At 46.9% G+C, this 20,112-nt stretch overlaps 2 protein-coding genes and 1 long non-coding RNA gene across 4 annotated transcripts; 1 reads left to right on the forward strand and 2 right to left on the reverse strand.

The window, feature by feature from the left end:
* Positions 1-2: 2 nt before the first annotated feature.
* MPV17L2 (MPV17 mitochondrial inner membrane protein like 2) lies at positions 3-8,748 on the reverse strand. The gene is made up of 5 exons (XM_072601676.1): positions 8,406-8,748; positions 7,818-7,988; positions 3,573-3,649; positions 1,349-1,477; positions 3-780 (listed from the first exon to the last, which is right to left on the reverse strand). Exons 1-5 carry the CDS (start codon positions 8,605-8,607, stop codon positions 736-738), a joined length of 624 nt encoding a protein of 207 aa, XP_072457777.1. The 5' UTR covers positions 8,608-8,748; the 3' UTR covers positions 3-735.
* Positions 8,749-8,786: 38 nt separating this feature from the next.
* On the forward strand, positions 8,787-13,971 carry LOC140499798 (uncharacterized). 2 transcript variants are annotated; one of them, XR_011965542.1, is made up of 3 exons: positions 8,787-9,022; positions 10,645-10,838; positions 12,313-13,971. It is a non-coding gene; the product is annotated as an uncharacterized lncRNA (long non-coding RNA). The 2 variants fall into 2 exon arrangements; XR_011965543.1 differs by having other exon boundaries at positions 8,810-9,022; positions 10,709-10,838; positions 12,313-12,761.
* On the reverse strand, positions 10,280-19,612 carry IFI30 (IFI30 lysosomal thiol reductase). Its single transcript, XM_072601672.1, has 7 exons — positions 18,378-19,612; positions 16,108-16,290; positions 15,934-16,008; positions 15,654-15,752; positions 11,647-11,799; positions 10,853-10,906; positions 10,280-10,614 (listed from the first exon to the last, which is right to left on the reverse strand). The coding sequence occupies exons 1-7, from the start codon at positions 18,564-18,566 to the stop codon at positions 10,564-10,566; spliced, it is 804 nt and encodes a 267-aa protein (XP_072457773.1). The 5' UTR covers positions 18,567-19,612; the 3' UTR covers positions 10,280-10,563.
* Positions 19,613-20,112: the final 500 nt, after the last annotated feature.

Consider the following 20,112-nt stretch of genomic DNA (forward strand, 5'->3'; position numbering starts at 1 on the left):
AGTACAGTTCATCTGAATTAGGATCTTTATTAGCCTAAGACATCTTCCATTCCAGAACAAGCCTACTACTTGAGGCTAAGATAAAGGGACCAAGGAGCTCAGGCTTCCACAGGCAGTAAGGTAACACCATCTCCCAGGCCTGGTCCTGCCCACTTGCCAACCCCCAAATGAGCCTTCTGGCTTTGTCCCTAATTAAGTGCTAACTGGGGGCTGCCAGGATCTTTACTTTCTGATCTGGGGTCAGGGAAACATAAGGCCAAAAACCTGTCTGTTCCTTCTCTGGCCCTCAATCCCAAGGACTCTAATCTATGTATCCTAGAGGCTGGTGTTACGTGGGCTGGCCACATCATGCTGTTTTAACAGCAGGCACTGGTCTTGTAATAATGTGCAAAATGGGCCCCTCCAAGCCAGCCAGGTCCTTCGAGGGGCTCTACTGCTTTGATTCATAAGGTGCTTTGAGATCCCTGATTACTCATCTTCAGAGAAGCGGGGTCCTACTTGGAATGGTGTGGCTGAACAGGCCAGAGACCTGAGTCTACTCTGCTCATATTCCTCTCTATCTCCTGAATACAGTAAATCAGTTAAGAAATTAAATGATGATCTTTGATTAGGTTTCTAGGATCCAGTTGTGTTCAGAGAGCTGGTGGCTACTGCCTTGCTCCAGGCCTTGTCCCAGATGCCCCTGTGTGGGCCTGCTGTGATACCACTGCCAAGTGCTTAGTCCCTCCTAGTGTCTTAGTTGGTGCGGGAGGCGAGGCCCATGAGGCCAGGGAGGCAGTCCTGTGGGGAAGGATTAGAGCAACACAGACTGTCACATCACATCTCCATCAATCGCATGTGGCAGCACTCAGCAAGGGGGCTCTTTGCACCCCCACACGCTGACACTGCCTTACACAGAGGCACATCCTAGTCCCCCTAGAAATCACTGAGTCCAAGCCTCTCATTTCAGAGGTAGGAGACAGAAGCTGAGAGAGAAGATTTGTACCCAGAGCCTTCTGTCCTGTATGTCAACCCTCCTGCTGGCCCATGCCACTGTTTCAGGTGCTAAGCATAGTTGAGAAGGGGGAAAGGGAGCACTATGCTCCAGCCTATCCTCCCAGCCCACCCCTGCATAATCTCCTCCATCTGAGTTCACAGATGCTGAAACCTTGCAACAAAAACGTCCAAAGGCTTTGAGAGCCCTGACTTCTCCTGTATTCCCCTGGCCAGTTTGGTCCTCCTAAGGATGGGCCTGAGATAACCACAGAAACCTAGAGTCGGGCCAGCTTCTGCCTTAACTCAAAAGCTGATGACCGACTGGGAGAAGAGTCAGGGCCAGAAATAGAAGCAGAGGACAGTCAGGACTCACCCGGTGCTTTAGGTAGGAGAGGTAGGTATCCCATCCCAATGTCACGCTGTTTACATACATCACTCGGTAATGGGTAGGCACATAAAGGAAGTTCACCAGCTGGGCGGCTGGCCACACACACCAATCAGCCTATGGGGGGGGGGGGAGGGAGGAGGGTAGAACAGATTTACATTTCTAAGAAAACTGCTTGACAAAGCCTGAACTGGCTGCCCCAATTCTTGAGCTGCCCTTAGGTTGGACCATCTGGAATAATCTTCCTCTAACAATCCAGGTTCCTTTGACACTTGAAAGGTCACTTTCCCTCAAAGCAACCTCATGACCCTGATCCTATTATGTCTATTTAAGGGGATCTGTGAAGGGCAGAGACTTGCCCAGAATTACATGACAAGGTTCAGCCCAGATTCACTCAGGTCTGTCTTTCTTGAACCCCCAGCAATGCTTCCCCTCCACCAGGTTGATCTGAAAGAAAGCCTGTGTCAAACAGGGTTCAGTCAGGCCCCTCTCCACTGAATCCAGTGGATCCACCACAGAGATCAGAGGAAGGAAAAGAGCTCAGAGTTCAGTCTGGGAAAATCATTGCAACTGTGTTGACACTTACTTGGGGACCAAAACTCTAGGACACCTGGTTTATTTCCCATATCTGCAACACAGAGAAAAGGCTCTGCTTACTGCTAGCTCCAAGGACCCCAAAGGAGGAAGCATCCTCAAAGACCATACTATGGAACCCCTCAATTTACACATTAGGAAACTGGAGCCAGAGGTAGAATGACTTGTCTCCAAGATTTAGACTTGGGTGGCCAGCTATTCTCCAACATACAGAAATTCTGGCCAGCCCAGTTGTAAGGAAGCAGCTCCTGGTTGAGTCCCAACCCTGGGCCTGTGGAGTTCAGGGCTTCACTAAGATGAAGATGGAGAGAGGAGATGGGGGGGAGGGAGGGCAGCCAATGGCACATCAGACGTTATCAGGCAGTGCAGTATAGAGTCAGGAATACTGGATGTGGAACCAGGGAAACATTGTACACAGTAACAGCAACACGGTGAGATGATCAACTTTGATAGACTTAGCTCTTCGTAGCAATGCAAGGATCTAAGAGTTCCAAAAGAAAATGCCATCCACATCCAGAGAAAGAACTATGGAGTCTGAAGGCAGATCGGAACATACTATTTGCTCTTTTTTCTGTTTCTTCTTTCAAGTGGTTTCTCCCCATTGGTTCTAATTCTTCTCTAGAATATGACTAATGTAAAACTATGTTTAATATGAATATATATGTAGAGCCTATATCACATTACACACCATCTTGAGGTGCAGGCAGGAAGAGAAAATCTGGAACTCAAAATCTTGTGGAAGTGACTGTTGAAAACTAAAACTAAAATATACAAAAATATTGAATTTTTTATTTATAGCTGCTCATCTTGTGGTGGCAAAGAACTGGAAATTGGGGGGATGCCTATCAATTGAGGAATGGCTAAACAAGTTGTGGTATATGAATGTATTGTACTATAAGAAATGATGAGCAAGCAGATTTTGGAAAAACCTGGATTTACATGAACTGATGCTGAGAAAAGTGAGCAGAACCCAGAGAACACAGTACACAGCAACCACACTGTGTAATGATGAACTATCTATGACTTAGCTCTTCTCAGTAGTACAATAATTTAAGACAATTCCAAAAGACTTGTGATGGATGTTATCCACATCCACAGAAAGAGCTTCGGCATCTGAAAGCAGATTGAAGCAGACTGTTTTCACTATTTTTTGTTTTTTAATACTGGTGGTTTTTCCCTCTTGTTGTTCATCTTCACAACATGACTGATGTGGAAATATGTTTCATATCATTGTACATGTATAGCCTATAACAGATTGCCTGCCATATCACTGTACATGTATAGCCTATAACAGATTGCCTGCCATCTTGGGGAAGATAGGGAGGGTAGAAAAATGCAGAACTCAAAATCTTATAAAAAACAACGTTGAAAATTATCTTTATGTGTAATTGGAAAAAAAAACTGTTTACTAAAAAAAATAATGGATTTGGCATCAAATGACATTGGTTCAAATACCAGCTTAACTTCTTACTAATTGCTTTAAGGGGCCTGAGACTCAGTTTCCTGCTCTGTAAAATGAGGCTGAGATGGATGAGCTCTAAAAGCCACATTCTCTCTCATGCTAGGGGATTATCAGGAAAGTGGATAGCCATGAGGCTGGAGGCCACAGCAAGATTACCTTGTAGAACTCCCAGAATTTGTCCTGCAGCTCCTGGCAAGATGTGTCGAGGCTCTGGCCCTCTAAACAGCCCAGTCCTGGAGCCAAAGAAGAGGGGTTGTGAAGGTTAGAAGGAGAGGGTGCACATGGTCAGGAAGTCCAGAAGAAGCAGGCCCACTTCCCAGACAGCAGCTTGGGAGGGATGTGGAGATGGGGACTGACTTCTAGAGTTGCTTCCCACTTCCCTCTGAGCCCACAGGAATCCTGCCTGAGTTCTCCCAGAAGCTTCTTTTTCCCCCTATGGTGAGCAAACGACAGGAGGAGGAGGAAGAGGCAGCCAGAGCCCCAGAAGAGGAAAGAATAGGGCTCAGGAGAGACCCAGGACCAACAGAGTAGTCTTTCTAGAACTCCCAACCAGGGCTGGTGATTTGAGCAGAAGAAAAGGAATAGACCTCCCTGGTCTCCATGAAAGACCACAGAAGATGGCTGCCATCTCCACCACCCAGCTCAAGCTGCTCTCTGGAATGATTTCCCAATTTTTTCTCAGTCTTCAGCCTCCCATTCTGAGCCTTAAAGTAGCCCTCACACAGGATGACCCAGATTACCTTCCTTGTCACAATCCCCTCACCTAAACAGCTGCATAACATCACCCTTGGACCTCTTGGTAGTCACAGTTTCTCAGAAGCCCCACAGCTGCCTGCATGGGATCATCTAGAAGCCCAGCAGTTTTATCTGGACACATTCCCTCCCTCCCTCCCTCTCTCTCTCTGAGTCTGTCTTGCCCAAGATGGAAATGCAGTAGACACTCCTAGGCTGAGTCCTGTGGCTGCTGCTGGACCCAGATACTCTGCCCTGGGCTGGTCAGACCATCCTCAGGCAGCCTGAGGGCCTATACCCCCCGAGGCCACACTCCCCATAGAGAGGTGCCAAACTGGGGTGTGCACCCAGTCCACTCTAGCTCTGTCACATCTGAGAACTCCTGAGCTCTCACCATCCCCCAGCTTCAACCTCCACTCTAAGAGCAGGAACTGCTGCACTGGCTCATATTCTCCACTCAACTTCTTCTCTTTGGTGATGGCTAAAACTGGTCAAAGAGAATACACTCCTAGCAGGCTCTTGAGTACCCATAGGTTCCCTAAAAAGCCAGCATGAGGAAGAAGAGTCAGGAGATAGTGCCTGCCCCCCTCCCTCATCTTTCTACAGCTCTGATTCTTCCCCAACTAGAACATTCTCCAAAGCTCAAAACAGAATCCTTTGCTCTTTTCTCACTAGACTCGATCCCAAGATCTCATCTACAATCTGGACAGTCACCATCACCACAGATGTACCTCTTCAGCTTCAACCTTTCCCTGGAAATCCAGTCCTGCATGTCCAAATGCTTTTTGGACAGCTCTAGCTGCTTTTCCCAAAGATAAGTAGGGGACAACACCTGAGGGGAAGCATACACAGCTCTGGACTGGGAATCAGGAAGCCTGGTTTCAATGCCAAACTGAAGGGTTTGGACTTTCCTTGGGGAACAGAAAAGATGAGCTATTTAAAAGTGCCTGCAGTTCTAACAGCCTTCCCACCTCCAGTCTCTTCTCCCACACAGGCAGCCAGCAGTATCTTCCTAAAACATCCCTCTCAGCACACACCTTCAGTGGCTTCCTATAAGGAAGACAGGAAGTCCCACCTCTCCCTGGCAAGAGAGGCCCTGACCAATCAGGTTCCAACCTGCCTCCCTACACAAACCCTCTGCTCCCTTAGAGCAGAGGCAGCTGGGTGGCCCAGTGGATAAAGCCCTGGACCAGGAGTCAGGAATAACAGAGTTCAGACACTTCCTAGCTCTATCACCCTTAAAGAGGTCTGCCTCAGTTTCCTCATCTGTAAAATGAGGAACATAATAGCACCAACACCCCAGGGGATGGTGAAGATCAAATGAGATAATACTGATAAAGTATTTCACAAGCCTTAAAGTGATCTATAAAATGCTATTATTATTTCTATTTCTACAAGATCTGACTCCTGACCTCATCTTTCTTCATCCTTTCCCTCCTTCTTATATTATCAGACTAATTTTCTTTACTCAGAGTTCCAACTTTGCACACAGCAGGAGCTTAATAAATGATTCTTGAAGTGAATTCAATCTGGCCATATGACTCCAGTATACACAAAACCTCAGGGGTGCCTCCCTAATGTCTGCCCAGAACAAAAGGAAAATCCAGAGCCTCCTACGAGCTGAAGACCCTCTAGTTTTCTAGTCTAGAAAAAAAAATTTATGTCCTTTTCTTTTTTTTTTTTTACATCCCTCAACTGATATGCTCCCAAACTCACTCCCCTTATAACAAATAAGTAGTCAAGCAAAAACATCAGGCAATCGGCCCCATCTGAGAACATCTGCCTCATCCCACACCACTTGGGTCAGAAGGGAGGACGAAAGATTCTCAAATGGTCACAGCTTAGCTCTCAGCCTACTCTTTTCTCTTCTCCTGCTCCTTCTACATACCCCTGCACTTCAGCCAAATTAGACTTGGCTGCAGGCCCCGATCATACCCACCTCACGTTTCCCTCTCACCATGACCTGGTTTACAGAGATGCCTGGCCTAGGTCTACTGGAATTCTATCCATCCTCCATGAAGCATCTCTTCATTCAGAAAATACATTCTCTTCCCTGAAAGAACTCAGGAACAAGGCCATATCCTTCTTATGCACTTGTTGAGATATACTTTTTACTGCAGTTATTTGCGTACTTATTGTATCACCCCTAAAATGAGAGGTCTACAACTATGCCTTACAAATTTGATATCCCTGAGCTTAGACATACCCTGGGCAGCTAGATGGCATCATAGTGCACAGAGCACCAGCCCTGGAGTCAGGAAGAATTCAGTTCCAATCCAACCTCAGACACTCACTAGCTGTGTGATCCTGGGCAAGTCACTTCACCCCTGCTGGCCTCAGTTGCCTCAACTGTAAAATGAGCTGTGGAAGGAAATGGCAAATTTTGCCAAGAAAAACTCAAATGAGGTCATGAAGAGTCAGACGTAACTGAAACAACTGAACAATAAAAACAGAGGTATCCTAAACGTGTCACATGTGAATTTAAGTCAACTGTACAAACATGCTTTGTGACCAGGAACTTAAAATTCATTTCCTTGGATCCTGGTTGCTTTTTCACCTCCTTACCACCATGTATTCATTCACTCAACAAACATCTCTTATACCCTTTGTACTACAACTTAGAGTAGATACAAAGTTAAGGCTGTCTCTTGTTTCCATAGACTTCACAGCTTTGCCTAGGGATAAGACACATAGATAATGATACCACACAACTTTTCAGAACAAGGACACCAGAGATCCAGAACCCAGTTAGTGAGGTAAGGAATGAGGGAACTTCACTGCCAACCAGTGGGATCCATAAAGGTTTTGTGGTGAGATGTGATACATGAATCACACTTTAAAAGGTGAGTCCAAACTCATGAGAATTCATGAGGGGAGAGGAAGACCTGCTAGGCTCAGAACCCAGTCTGGATAATTATTAATAACGGGTGGATATGTAATAATAACTGAGGAAACTATCTGAGCTTTACAATTTAGTAGCAAAACTGGCATAACAAATGGGTCAATGGATTCCCTAGTCAGTCCAAAGACCCAGAATACAGAATGAGACAGATTTTTATGAAGTAAAAAGTTAATCGAGTAAGACCAATTAATTAAAACAGAAGGACACAAAACTAGGGAATCTGAGTTCTAACAGGAAGAAAGATTAGGGGCTTTCCAAGTTGGAAGTGTGGAAAAAAGAGTTTCCACCTACTTGGGAGGCAAAGTAGGGCTGGGGGGGGGAGGTCTTACTTTTCCCAGAATTGGGTGATTCTGATTAACTGCATCCACCTGCACTTATGAAACAAAAGATAGCTTATACCATCCAATTTCCAATGGATGATTTGCAGAAAAACAACAAGACAGACAATAATACAGGTAGATAATACACAAGATGGATTCAGTGTTTATAAGATAGAATCTAATTAGCTGTCCATTCCCAAACAAAAGCAGTTATATTTTGCAGCTGGTGTTTGCTCCATGTTGCCAATTCTCCCCTTCGATTAATGGGGGAAGAGGTCAGTCCCGTCCCCTTTGAATGACCAAATCCTAAGGTTTTTCCTATCTTCAGAATCAGAATTAGGTCCCAAGGCATGTGAGGATCTCTCACGCTGGCAGGAGGCGTTTAGGAATGTGACATTCTCACCGTTCATGAGAAGCTTTACAATGCTGTGAACCAGCACGACTCACCCAGGAAGTACCACACTCCCAGGACAGGGGATGCCACCAGCTGGTCAATGAGCACCTTCTTCAGGATGGTTCGAATGTCTTTAAATCCCATGGCGGGGAAGAGTTTGTCCAGCCGCTGGTACCAGTAATGCAGGAAGGGGCCCATACTACAGCCGATCACAAACATCCGTGCTGCAGAAAGGAACGAGAAAGGGGATGGAACCAGACACCGGGACGGGAACTCTCTCAAACCAGGGCCAAGTCACGTCCCGGGAACTCACTGTTCCTTTAAGGGCTCTTGGGACATGGGAGGGGGCGTGGGGGCTGGGGGTTTAAAAGTAGCTAGTGAGCGTCTGAGGCCGGTTTGGACTAAGGTCTTCCCGACTCCAGGCGCGGCGTGGTGGGCACCAGGAGGAAGATCCGGAGGGGGCCTGGTCATCGCTATCCGGATGGGACGGGGTCCTGCTGCGTGCGGCCTGCTGGAGCTCAGGAACGGTGAGCCGGGGCAGGGGCTGCTCCCCGCCGGGGCCGAGGCTCCAGGAGAGTGGTGGGCGGGTGGGGGAGGGAAGCCGCGTGGGCCCAGGGGCTGGGTCAGGGGGTGCGGCTCACCGGTGCGGCGCAGGTCGATGGGCCGCGGGGACTCGGAGGCGTCCTCGGCCACCCTTCGCTCCCAGGCCTGGCGCACACCGTCCCCCGCCGCCATGAGCGTCCCGCAGCCCAGCGTGTTGGTGACCAGCAGGAGCCGGCCCCGGAACAGCGGTCGCCACGCGGCCAACAGGCCCACGACGACTCGCGGCCCGGGCGGCGGCATCACGGACCCCGGAGACTCTGGGGGAAACCGGAAGCTCCTGCGGGAGACCGCCCCGGCCGCACCTGCGGCTCCGGCTCCCAAACGGCCCGCGCTGCCACCAGCGCCCCGACGCTTCCGACGACGGCCCGGCTGCGCGCTGACGTCACTAACTTTGGACCCGCCCCCTGGCGCGAGGCCCCGGCGGCGCCCGCGGCGGAAGTGGGGACTGCGCAGACTCGGGCTCCGCTCCTACCTCCCGGTTCCTGTGCGCCTCTAAGTGGCCTGAAGCTCTTTCTCACAGAATTTGTTTAAATTCAGTTTTATTTTATTTTCAGTTCCGCAAAACTCATTAAAGAACAGCACCACCACCCTTAAAGCCCGACTAAGAGTCGAGGTCCGATCCGGCCTCAGACGCTCCCTCGCTGGGCGACCCTGGGTAAGTCGCTGCAGCTGTGAGCCTCGGTTTCCCTGTCTGTAAAATAGGGACGAGAGCGACCTACCTCCCAGGGTGCTTGTGAGAATCCAATGAGGTGATCCTCCTGAAAGGCTTTACACACATAGGCCTGGCACGGAGTAGGCGCTATGGACGTGCTCATTCCCTCCTTCCCGTGAGAAACTGGGAAAAACCACGCGTTGGCCAAGTTCCGGCTTCCCCCCCAAAAAAGAAAAAAAGCAAGAAAGAAGAAGATAGGAGCCCCCCCTCTGAGCCCGTCCTCTCTGTATCTGGAGTTGGCCAGCGGGTTTCGTGAGTCTTCTGAAATGGTGGTTTTGGTCTCAAGTCCTTAAAAAGGGCTGCTTCCTCCCAGTTCCCCTTGTGTCTGTCAGCGGGCTCAGTCTGCTTTTCTGAGAGTGTCCCCCAAGGCTCTGTCCTGAGACCATTTCTCCTTCACTTCATGACCTTAGCAGCTGCCTTGAGTTCATTTTTTTGAGTGCCTGTGATTCTCAGATCGATTTATCCAGACCTAATCTTTCAGCAGCCCTCCCAAATGTTCCTCATGTCAAAATGGATGTCCCTGGGGATAACTTAAACAGGTTACCCAAAAGGAACTCATTATCATAGCCTCAAGGGGGGATGAATTGGGGAGGTAGTCTGCCTGCCTCAGCTCTCTACCCACTCCATTCCATCCTCCATACAACCAAAGATGATTTTTAGGGATTACTATTGATCTGTGACCTGTTTTGCCAGATCCCAGAAGAGGGTGGAGCCCCAGAAAGGGAACATTCAATCCCAGAATTTAATTGTTGTCTAATTGGTCCATGTGTCTGGGTTTATCCTGGGACATATCCCAAATAGTTGAGCACCCATTCATTGTGAGGAGGGAATGTCATATAAATGGTAACTATCAGTGTTACTGATGAGGATGTGTGTCTGAGAAGAGACTGTAGAACTTGACTGTCAAGGCTGTGAAGAATGTCATTCCTAGGAAAGACCACCAGGTGTAAAAAAAGATTAAGGTAGCTAGAAGAGAATGTAAGACATGCTCCAAGCTTGAAAAGAACTTGGCCTGTAGAATGCCAAGGCTGGGAATGACCTTTGAACACAATGTCACATCCGGAAGCAGCCTTAGAACATAGAATGTCCAAACTTGGTGGGACCTGGGCCCACTAGCTTTTTTGTTTAAAACAAACAAACAAACAATATTGTAATGGATAAAAAAAAAGTTTTAGCTTTAAAAAAAAATCTTCAATCATGTTTCTCAAAATAGGATTTTATTTCAAGAGAATCATGGAAAGGGTGAGATTTCCTCAGCCTGTCAGGAAGATACCAAAAGATCTGGATACTCAGATACATCAAACTCTGGGCACTCAGATACATCAACATCAAACTCTGGGCACTCAGATACATCAAACTCTGGGCTGCACTTGGGGACTTGGTCCCTCTCAGCCCAACCAGCTGCCTGCTGATATACATGACTGGTAGTGTACCAAGCCTATATTAATGCACCAGAGGCCACTGCAGGTTCACTGCAACAAGAGTCATCTTATGGTGGAAAAGGTATTCCTTTTGCAGATATCAGGCACCTCCCCCTAAAAAAAGATATTGACACTTATTCTTAGGTCCCAATTCACCTTTGTCCCTTCTACCTCCTCCTTTTCCTGCTGGGGAACCGTGGTCCTGGAGCCTGAGCCCAAGATGAGATCACCACCACTACCACCAACACCCTCAGCCCCAACCAACCGTCTAGCACCACCACTGACCCTCTTGAATGAAGGACCTGACCAGTTTCATCTTGGAAGTGTTTCTAAATGAGGTATGGCAACTCACCTGGTATAGATGACACACAGTATTTAAGAGTTCAGATGGATTCTCTAAGTGAGTCTGCTCAAAACAAAACACAAACAGGATTCAGTCAGGGTAAAATGGAGAATAAATGGAAAATGCCTGAGCTTGAACAGCTGGGAAACTAGCCCAAACTATAACTCCTGAGAAGACTGAGGGGAATGGTTAAGGCATAAATGGAGGTTCAGAATGTGGAAAGGGCTTACTTAGAGTCACATGGCCAGTGAATGCTAGAGTGGGCAAGATCAGTAGCATGGAGTGGGTAATTTGGAGTCAGGTAATCAGGCAGACCTCTGGGCTCTGCTCCTTACTACCTGGGCACCAGGGCAACTCACTCAACTTGTATAAAATAACTCATCTATAAAATGAGACTAGATTAAAAATAATTCCCACAGCAAGCCTTTTCCCCTCCCAACCATCCTATGAAGGAATTCAGGCCAGTATCTCCTTTGTTTTACAAGTGAAGAAACAGAGGCACAGCAGGATAAAAGGGCTAGCCCTGGTCACAGAAAGAGGTGTTCAAACAGGCTCTGAAACCAGTGTATTCTCTCCTCACATTCAGCTCCACCTTTTCCCCCTCCATTCTCCCAAGCTTCTGGGCAGTGCCAGGTATCTACAAGACCCCAAGAAGAAACCTTGTGATTTGCTGAGGAGGAAACTGTGGTCCTTTCCTTAATGGGGATTTGGCGGGGTAGGGTGGGAGTAATGGCCTGGGGAAGAAGGCTAAGCCAAGTTAACAGAAGCCAGCAGGTGAGTTGGGGAGAGGGCATAGCTCTTACTTCTTCAACCACAATCCAAGGCGTGTATGTATGTGGAGGGGAAAGATGATTTGTCATCATGGCGTTTTGATGCATCATCTTTTTGCCTTGAGGTCCCGTTGCACATTGTGTGACATCTTCCATAGAAATATCAGGGGCATAGAGCTTCAGACACTGCAAAGAAGTGAAGGAAGTATTATTTGGAGGGGAGACTGATACCCTACCTTTCTTCTTTCCCCAGAACAACTAAGCCAACCTTATCTCTTCACATGTTAATGAGGCAGTAGCATGAAGGCAGAGAGGAGTTAAAAATGTAGGGAGCCTTTGCCCTGAAAATGGGATAAATCTTTCCCATTGGGTCTACCCTTCTACTCTCTCACTAGTTGTCAGAGTGGGTTTGGGTCTCCAACCCATCCTTCTTTACCTTATGTAAGCCTACTCCAGCTCCCATGTAAGAGAGAGCACCAGAGGACAATAAGCCAGGCTTGTCTAACCTGTCCTTCCAGTCACCATCCCTTTCTCTGGCTCCAAATCTTTGAAATGTGCCCACAATCTCTGAAATCCAGGAAGAACTAAGTCATTACAGTGGGGGATAGTGTGTATTGTAGAATGTGGGGAAGCTGCTCAGCAGCCTACCGCCTTCCACAGAGTTTCAGAAGGCTCATGGGACTTTGTCTTTATCCCCAGATTCTGACTAGATGTGGGACCCTTGACAAATCCCTTCATTTTTCTCAGCTTCCATTATCCTGACAACAAAAGCAATGTCCTGATTCCAGGGGATTGAGGATGAATAAGAATGCTGCCCACCTCCTACCTGAGGGGATGAACTCAAGAGGCCTAAAGACACGCTTTTTTGGATATGGCTGGTGCAGAAAACTATGTATATTTGTTCCAGGCTAGTTGTTGCTTTTAGTAGTATTTTTTTTTCCCAATTAGATGTCAAGACAATTTTTAGCATTCATTTTTACAAATTTGAGTTCCAAAATTTTCTCCCTCCCCTCTTCCAAAAATGATAAGCAGTTTGATAGAGGTTATTCATGTGGCATCATGCAAAACATTTCCATATTAGTAACACTTTTGAAAGAAGAAACACATCAAAAGGAAAAAAAAACACAACAAAGAATAAGTGAGAAAAATATGCTTCAATCTGCAGAGTCCATCAGTTCTTTTTCTGGATGTAGCCCTTTGTGCTTATTTTGGATCACTGTGTTGCTGAGAAGAGCTGAGTCCTTCATAACTGATCATCACAGTATTGCTAATACTGTGTACGATGTTTTCTTGGTTCTGCTTATTTCACTTTGTATCAGTTTGTACAGGTCTTTTCAGGATTCTCTCAAATCTGCCTGTTGTAGATTTCTTATTGCATGATAGTATTCCATTACATTCAGATGCCACACCTTGTTCTACCATACCCCAAATTGTTCTCCAGAATGGTTGAATCACTTCACAACTCCACTAACAACGCATTGATATCCCAATTTTCTCACATCCTCTGCAACATTTATCATTTGCCTTTTTTGTCATAATAGTCCATCTGATAGGTGTGAGGTGGTACTTCAGAGTTGTTTTAATTTGCATTTTTCTACTCAAAAGTGATTTAGAGCACTTCTTCATATACCTATAGATAGCTTTATTTATCTAAAAGCTACCTGTTCATGTCCTTTAACCATTTATCTCTTGGGGAATATTGTTAGGTAAGAGATAAGGAAGATAAATTTCTGTTTATTAAAATGAATTGATTCATGGAGTGATTCCCATCAATTGGGGAATGGCTAAACAAACTGTGATATATGATTGTAAATGGAATATTATTTTGCTATACGAAATGACAAATAGGATGATTTCCAAAAAACCTGGAAAGACTCACATCAACTGATGAATAATGAAATGAACAGAACCAGCAGGACATTTAACAGCAACATTGTTCCATGAAGAACTGTGAATGATTTATCTATTCTCAGCAATACAACCATCCAAGATAATCCCAAAGGATTATCCTCCTCCAGAGAAAGAACTGATATTGTTTGTACAGAGGCTGGAGCATGCTATTTTTCTATTTCATTTTTTCTTTTATTTGAGTCTTGTACAAAATGACTAATATGGAAATGTTTTATATAATGGCATACATATAATCTGTATCTGATTGCATGCCATCTCATGGAGGGGGGAAGGAAGGTAGAGAGGAAAGGATAGAATTTTGAATTCAAATCTTAAAATAAAAATGTAAAAAGAAAAGCTGATTCAGTTAAAAAATTAATGTGGAAACAGCAATTTCTACACAACTTCCCTCTTTGAGCTGTGTGACAATGTTCAAACACTACAAAAATGAAAGTTTTCATTACCTTTCTTGTTTGTTTCATGAGGTTCTCTAGGAAAATATCAGTATGGGGCCTGACTTCCATTTTGTCTTTGTATTGCCAAGTGCCTAGTATGATGATAGGCACGTGGCTACCATTAAATATCCAGAGGGGGACTTGAATTCATCCCTGCCACCAAAGAATGCCCTTTTTAATACCAGAATTCTCTGGGTGAAGTATGATTCAGCAGAGCTGATCTCAGATGTAGGGAGACCTGGGTTCTGGTGCTGTGTGACCCTGGGCAAGTCACCAAATTTCCTCAAGAAACTTTCTGAGCCTAAGACCAGGCAACTGGAAATCCACAAGTCATTTCCGTACTAAGAGTTCCTTAATACTGATGAAAAACATAGGCAACTACCCCCAACAGTAACAAGTCCAGGTGATTCAAAGGATGATGGTGGACAGATGAAGGCTGCAGCCTATGCAGAAACCAGTCAAACTACCAGTATCTCAAGAGAAGTGAACATAGGATTGGCAAAGGTAGTATGCCAGTCACACAATAACAGTGTGGGATGAACATTAGAAAGTGTGTCTATGTCTAGTGTCTATGAAATTTGTAAAGACTCTAATGCTTTGGATGGACCCTCCAGTGAGAAGCCATGAAAGGACATGGACAAGAATCCCATGGAATGAGAAGACAGAAGGAGCACCACACCTCCCTTCTCCCCAGGGGGCAGGGGAAATACTCACAAGATGCACCCATCAAGAGGCAACAAATCTGTCTACTTGTCTGGACTAGTCTCAATCAGTCAACAGACATTTGTTAAGCAATTACTGGGTGCTAAGCACTAGGTACAGAATGAAAAGCAAAGAGACAAAGTCTCTGCCTTCAAGGAATTCACTCCCATTCTAAAGAACCCTGTCTTCAAAGTTCATCTCCTGAAATATTGCCACCTTTGGGTCCCTAAAGAACACAGACACATTCTCTGGAGGAGATTTAAGCTAGTAGTGCTCTCCAGAAAGCCCCTTCAAATTAGCCTATTTGGTAAGGAAAGTGCCTGTCTTTACTTATGGACCATCCATTAATGCTCTAACCATCTAAGACAACAAGACCCAACCTCACTAAAGGAAGAAGTGTGGAAGTGGGTCCAGGAAAGGATGAGTAATCTGTTGTGTATGGGGATTTCCACTCTTGCCTCTATATAACATAATTTCACTACTCTTCTCACAAGAGCAGTCATGTGGAACATTCTGGAAATTGTAATACCCATAGAAATTAATGTTATTTATTATTAACTATAAATTTATTTTCTATCAATGTAATAATAATATACTTATATAATTATGAATTAGTATTATAATAATACTTAATACTATTAAAATGACTTCCCTCACTTCTTTCACTCCATCTATTACCAATACCTCTTTCTGGTCTTGGTACTTGCCATGTCAGTGACTTTTACTTGATCCTGACAACCACCTTTCCACTATCCCCACTTTACTCATGGGGAAATCAAGGTTCAAAGAACCAGCAGTCACTTTTCCAAGGTCTTACAGCCATTCCTGCCCTGCACCAGGTCTTAATGTCCTTTAGGTGATCCCAGGACAATGAAATGCTGCCTCAGGGCTGCATCAGTCCAACTGTAGCCCCTGGGCAGAGACAAAGGGGTATTGGAAGAGATTTCCTCTCTTCCCTTCTCATTCCCCCTGCCAGACCAGGCAGGCACTTACTGGTTCCAGTGAGGTGGTCTGATCAACAGCTGACATCATACAGTTGACCACAACAAAGGCATTAGGAAAATGACTTCCAAGGAGGTACAACACGCAGGTCTGTAGGAGCAGAGAATAAGACTGAGAAACAGATAGGAAGAATATTCTTTCCCTTGGGAAATATTCCACACTCTGCTTCCCCATAATGTACCAGGAATGCAAAAGGAAGCCCAGAGTTTAAGTGAACAGCCCACAGTCACACAACACCTCCAGGAGAGGTTTGGAGCAGAAGAGTCTTTACCTGAAGCATGTTGAGTTCACACTCCAGCTCCCCATGTTGGCAGGTAAATTCCCAGGTCCCATTCACTTGGGTCTCCTGAAAAATACACACCCCAAGATGTGAAGGGGAAGGCAGAAGGCTGCAGGCAAACTCCCCACCGTCACTCCCACCCCAGTCCCAAGCTGGACCACTCACCTTAGCATTGCCAAAAGGCACAAGAGTGACATTCATGACATCCTTACCCAGCAGCACCCAGGTAGGGAAAAGCATCCAGGACAGGAAGAACCGACAGCCGGGACACAGTGCCTCATAGAAGAGTTTCACAGAGACAGGAGGGGCATCCAAAGGTCTCCATTGGGCAGAACACTCCTTTTCCGCCTGCAGGATGGGCACATCAGGTCACATTGGTGGTAGACAGACAAGTATGATCAGTGTGACAGGCTTCTAAGGCGAAGCTGCACCCTACTTTCCTCCCCATGTAGGGGGAGGCATGTTGGGACCCTGAGAGCCAACAGCAGCTGAGTCCCCTGGTAGTGTCCCTTGCATGGGATATTGCAGGGTCTGAGTGGATCCCCTGCCTCCAGCCCTGCTCTCTCCAATCCATCCTCCACACAGCTGCCAAACTGACTTTCCTGTCCTCAGGAAGTTTCACTGGCCCTGGTCCTCGTCTGCTGTTACAAAAAAATACAAACTCCTTTCTTTGGCACTCAGTGCCCATCAGACTCTGGCTACACAGCCTGTCTTTCCAAACTCATTGTACAATACTCCCTGTCATTCATTCTATATTTCAGCCAGCTACTGCTCCTAGAACATGAGGCCCCATCTCCCATCTCCAGGTCCTTGCACAAGCAAGGAATGTTCTGGATTTCTGGAGTGTTCCACCTCCCTACCTCTGTCTTGCAACACCTAGTTTTCTTTAGGGTTCTGCTCGGTGACACCTCCATCAAGAGACCTCTTTGTTAATGTCTTCCTCCTGCCCACATCAATATGTATTATATATTCTAGACATATTTGTATGGACATACATGCACATACTTTTATATCGACATATAGACATACTCTTATGTGTCCTACAAGCAAAGCCAGGAAGACTACCAGGGTTCAAGTCCTGTCCTAAGCACATAGCGGCTAAGTAGTTTTGGGCAAGTCACTTGGCCTCAGTACCTGAGACACTCCCTTAGATTTTAAGTTGTAGAGAAAGTGGCAACTTTCCCCGATAGAGGGGAGACTGCTCACCAGAGCCTTTCCTATGCCAATGAATGTAGACATCCCATGCAGTCCAGATTGACTTGTGTGCAGTGGGCATGTTCTATCCCCCAGTGGAGTGGCAACTCTTTCATGGACAGAGGCCTTTGGGACTTTCCCTTTGGTGTTTTAGCCAGGCCCTAGAAGCATCTGGCACAGGCTAGGCACTTAATAAATACTGGCCAGCTGATGGACTGGCAGAGATCTCTCTGTCCTGTTTCCTTATCTGCCAGATAAGGACACTGGCACCTGATAATCTGCTGGGCCCTTCTGGCACAGGCATTCTCACCACCAGAGTGTCTGGCCCTACAATAGATGCCTGCAGTCCTCTTCTAGCACTATGTTCTAAGAGCCCTCAGCTCTCCTGTTCTTCAGGATAGAGAAGATCCCTTATAACCACTGACTGGGGACAACTTCCTACTTCTGTTGCCCATCCTCTGAAACCACTGAGAAATCAGCTCCAGGTTAGTCACCATGTGACTGTCATGGGGTCTGTGAAGAAATCCTGACCCATTCCATTGTCAGCACCTTGGACTTTCCCTCAGCACTCTTCTCCTCCTCCCCAGCACCCTTCCCAGCTTCCAACTCTAGGGAGCAACCTCTAGAGACACTTGACTGCACGGTGACCCCAGGCTGGAGCAAGAGGGAGTTCAGGGTCCTATAGGGGTAAGGATAGCCCTACGTCCAGGTGAGCCTCTCCTGGGTACCTCCACCCTCAAGTCAAATCTAAACTGTCTTCCAAGTTGCTAGGAAAAGTAGTAGGAAAAAAAAAAAGCTGTGGAGCCACTTAGAAACAAGGAAGCCCCACCCATCCCTGGCTACCTCTGGCTCTGGAGGGAAAGTACTTCACCCTCTCGGTTTCTTTGTCCAGGTCCGGGCTTCTATGCCCCTGGGTCTGACACTCTCTGTCCTGCCGGGTCCCCCAGGAAGCCGTCTGGTATTCAGGGACCCTGGTCTTACTCCCGTTTCCCCTGGCCCGGACATTGGCAGGTTGATGTAGCTGGCGCCTATCTCACCCAGCGTCTGAAGCAGTCCCAGTGTGGGGGAGAACCAGATGTCCCAGGGGCCCGCCTCGGGACGCTGCCCTGCCTGCGCCGCGCCAGGTACCTGCCTCGCTTCCGGGGGAAAAAAGCTCAGGATCCGACCCCATTCCCATGCTCCAGCCCCACCCGAGTTCCCAGCCGTCCTCTAGTCCACAGTTCCTGTCCCGGACCCAGTACCTGGCAGATTCGGGAATTTTCCCAGGAGGAGCACCAATTGTAGACGGGCTGAGTACAGACAGGTTTTGTGGATTGCGATTTTCGGTGGAGTTGGGAGTGACTGCCACTTCCCACCTGACAGGGCACGCTGGGCACTCCGGGTACCAGGAGCAAAAGGAGGAGCAGAGACGCCAGAGGAGCCCAAGCCATCAGGCCTAGGTTGGTGGATTTGGCGGAGCGGAGAGCTGAGTGTAGATGAGCTGGTTGTACAATGAGGCTCAGTCCCAACCTTTAACCTCCTTGCCCTGCAGTGTCTGGCCCGCCCTCCTTGTCCCCGCCCCTGTCCCCGCCTCCCCCAGCTGTCCTGGCTGGGGGTGAGGGGGGAAAGAGGGAGGAACCTATAGACCCTACCGATCCCTCCACTTGGCCACAGCAGTCAGCACAGCTCCCGTACTGTTTCGAAAATGGGGAGAGGTGGACTAGGACCAAGTGATCCTTCATCCTGTGATTCTTTGAGCCTCAAAGTTTCCTCATCTGAAAATAAGGGGTGTGGAATAAAGGTATTTGATCTTTAAAGAACAACCTTCTCCCTCAATTAGGGCACCAGGGAAATCCTGTCCCAGGGTCTTTCCAAAAGGACACCTTGGGAAGACTTCTCTGAACAAAGTGAAGCGAGCAGAACCAGGAGAACACAGAAACTGCAACATTGTAACCATGACCAACTGGGAAAGACTTAGCTACCCTGAGCAAGACAATGTCCATAACAATTTCAAAGAAATCTTCTTGAGAAAAAAGCTATCCACTTCAGGAGAGAGCTAATAAACCTGACTGTAGGTTAAAGCATGGGATTGCCCTTGGGAGGTTTTTTAATCACTTTCTTTCCTTCTTTTGCTTTTTCTTTTTTGGCTTATATGGAAATACATATTCCATGCCTCAAGAAGCATAATGGGTGTCATATTCCTTTCCTTCTCAATGACTGGGAAAGGGACTGGAGGTAGGAAGAAAATTTGGAAGATGTGAAAAATGAATGTTAAAAAATTGACTATTTTTTTAAAAGGACTCCTTACATAGAAATGAGCTGGACCAGCTAGCAATTGCAGAGACCCTCACTAATTTTGGAAGTGGGAGTTTCCCCCACTCTCTCTGGATGCCCCTAATCCTGTTGCCACTTCCCAGAAAACAACAATGAGCAGGGTGTGTGATTGCAGGGGAGTTGTGGGGAAAAGAGCTTAGAAGTTGAGGACATTTAACAAAGGTCTCAGTCTGACCCCCATTTGGAATCTGGGTGGAGCACACTGGGCTCCTTCCAGTATTCCCTGGGCCTTGCCCCAGACTTTGGGGTATATTAAGGCAGGTTAGGGGAGGAGTTTTATATAGAAAAGAGTCAGAATGGACTGTGTTCCCTGGAAGTTTCTTATCACCTTAATGTCACAGTCTTCACTGGGGACTGAGAAAGAGAAATGAAGAAATATCAGGGGAAGGAATCCCAGGAACTGGGTGAGGATTACCCAGTCCTTGTGATCCGTAACATCACAAGACTGAGTGTTGGAAGAGACCCTGGGACACAGAAATTGAGGTCCGGATGGGACATTAGAACAGACACATGAGATTTGAGAGATGGTGAGAAGGAAGGAATACACACTGAATACTCCCTGCCAATTCTGGACTATGTTGGGAGGGCAGACAGTGCTTGCCCTTTGATCCAGCAATACCACTGCTAGGTCTGTATCCCAAAAAGAGCAAAGGAAAAGGCCCT

The sequence above is a fragment of the Notamacropus eugenii genome, chromosome 4 (genome assembly GCF_028372415.1).
Source record: "Notamacropus eugenii isolate mMacEug1 chromosome 4, mMacEug1.pri_v2, whole genome shotgun sequence".
NCBI classification, from domain to species: domain Eukaryota; kingdom Metazoa; phylum Chordata; class Mammalia; order Diprotodontia; family Macropodidae; genus Notamacropus; species Notamacropus eugenii.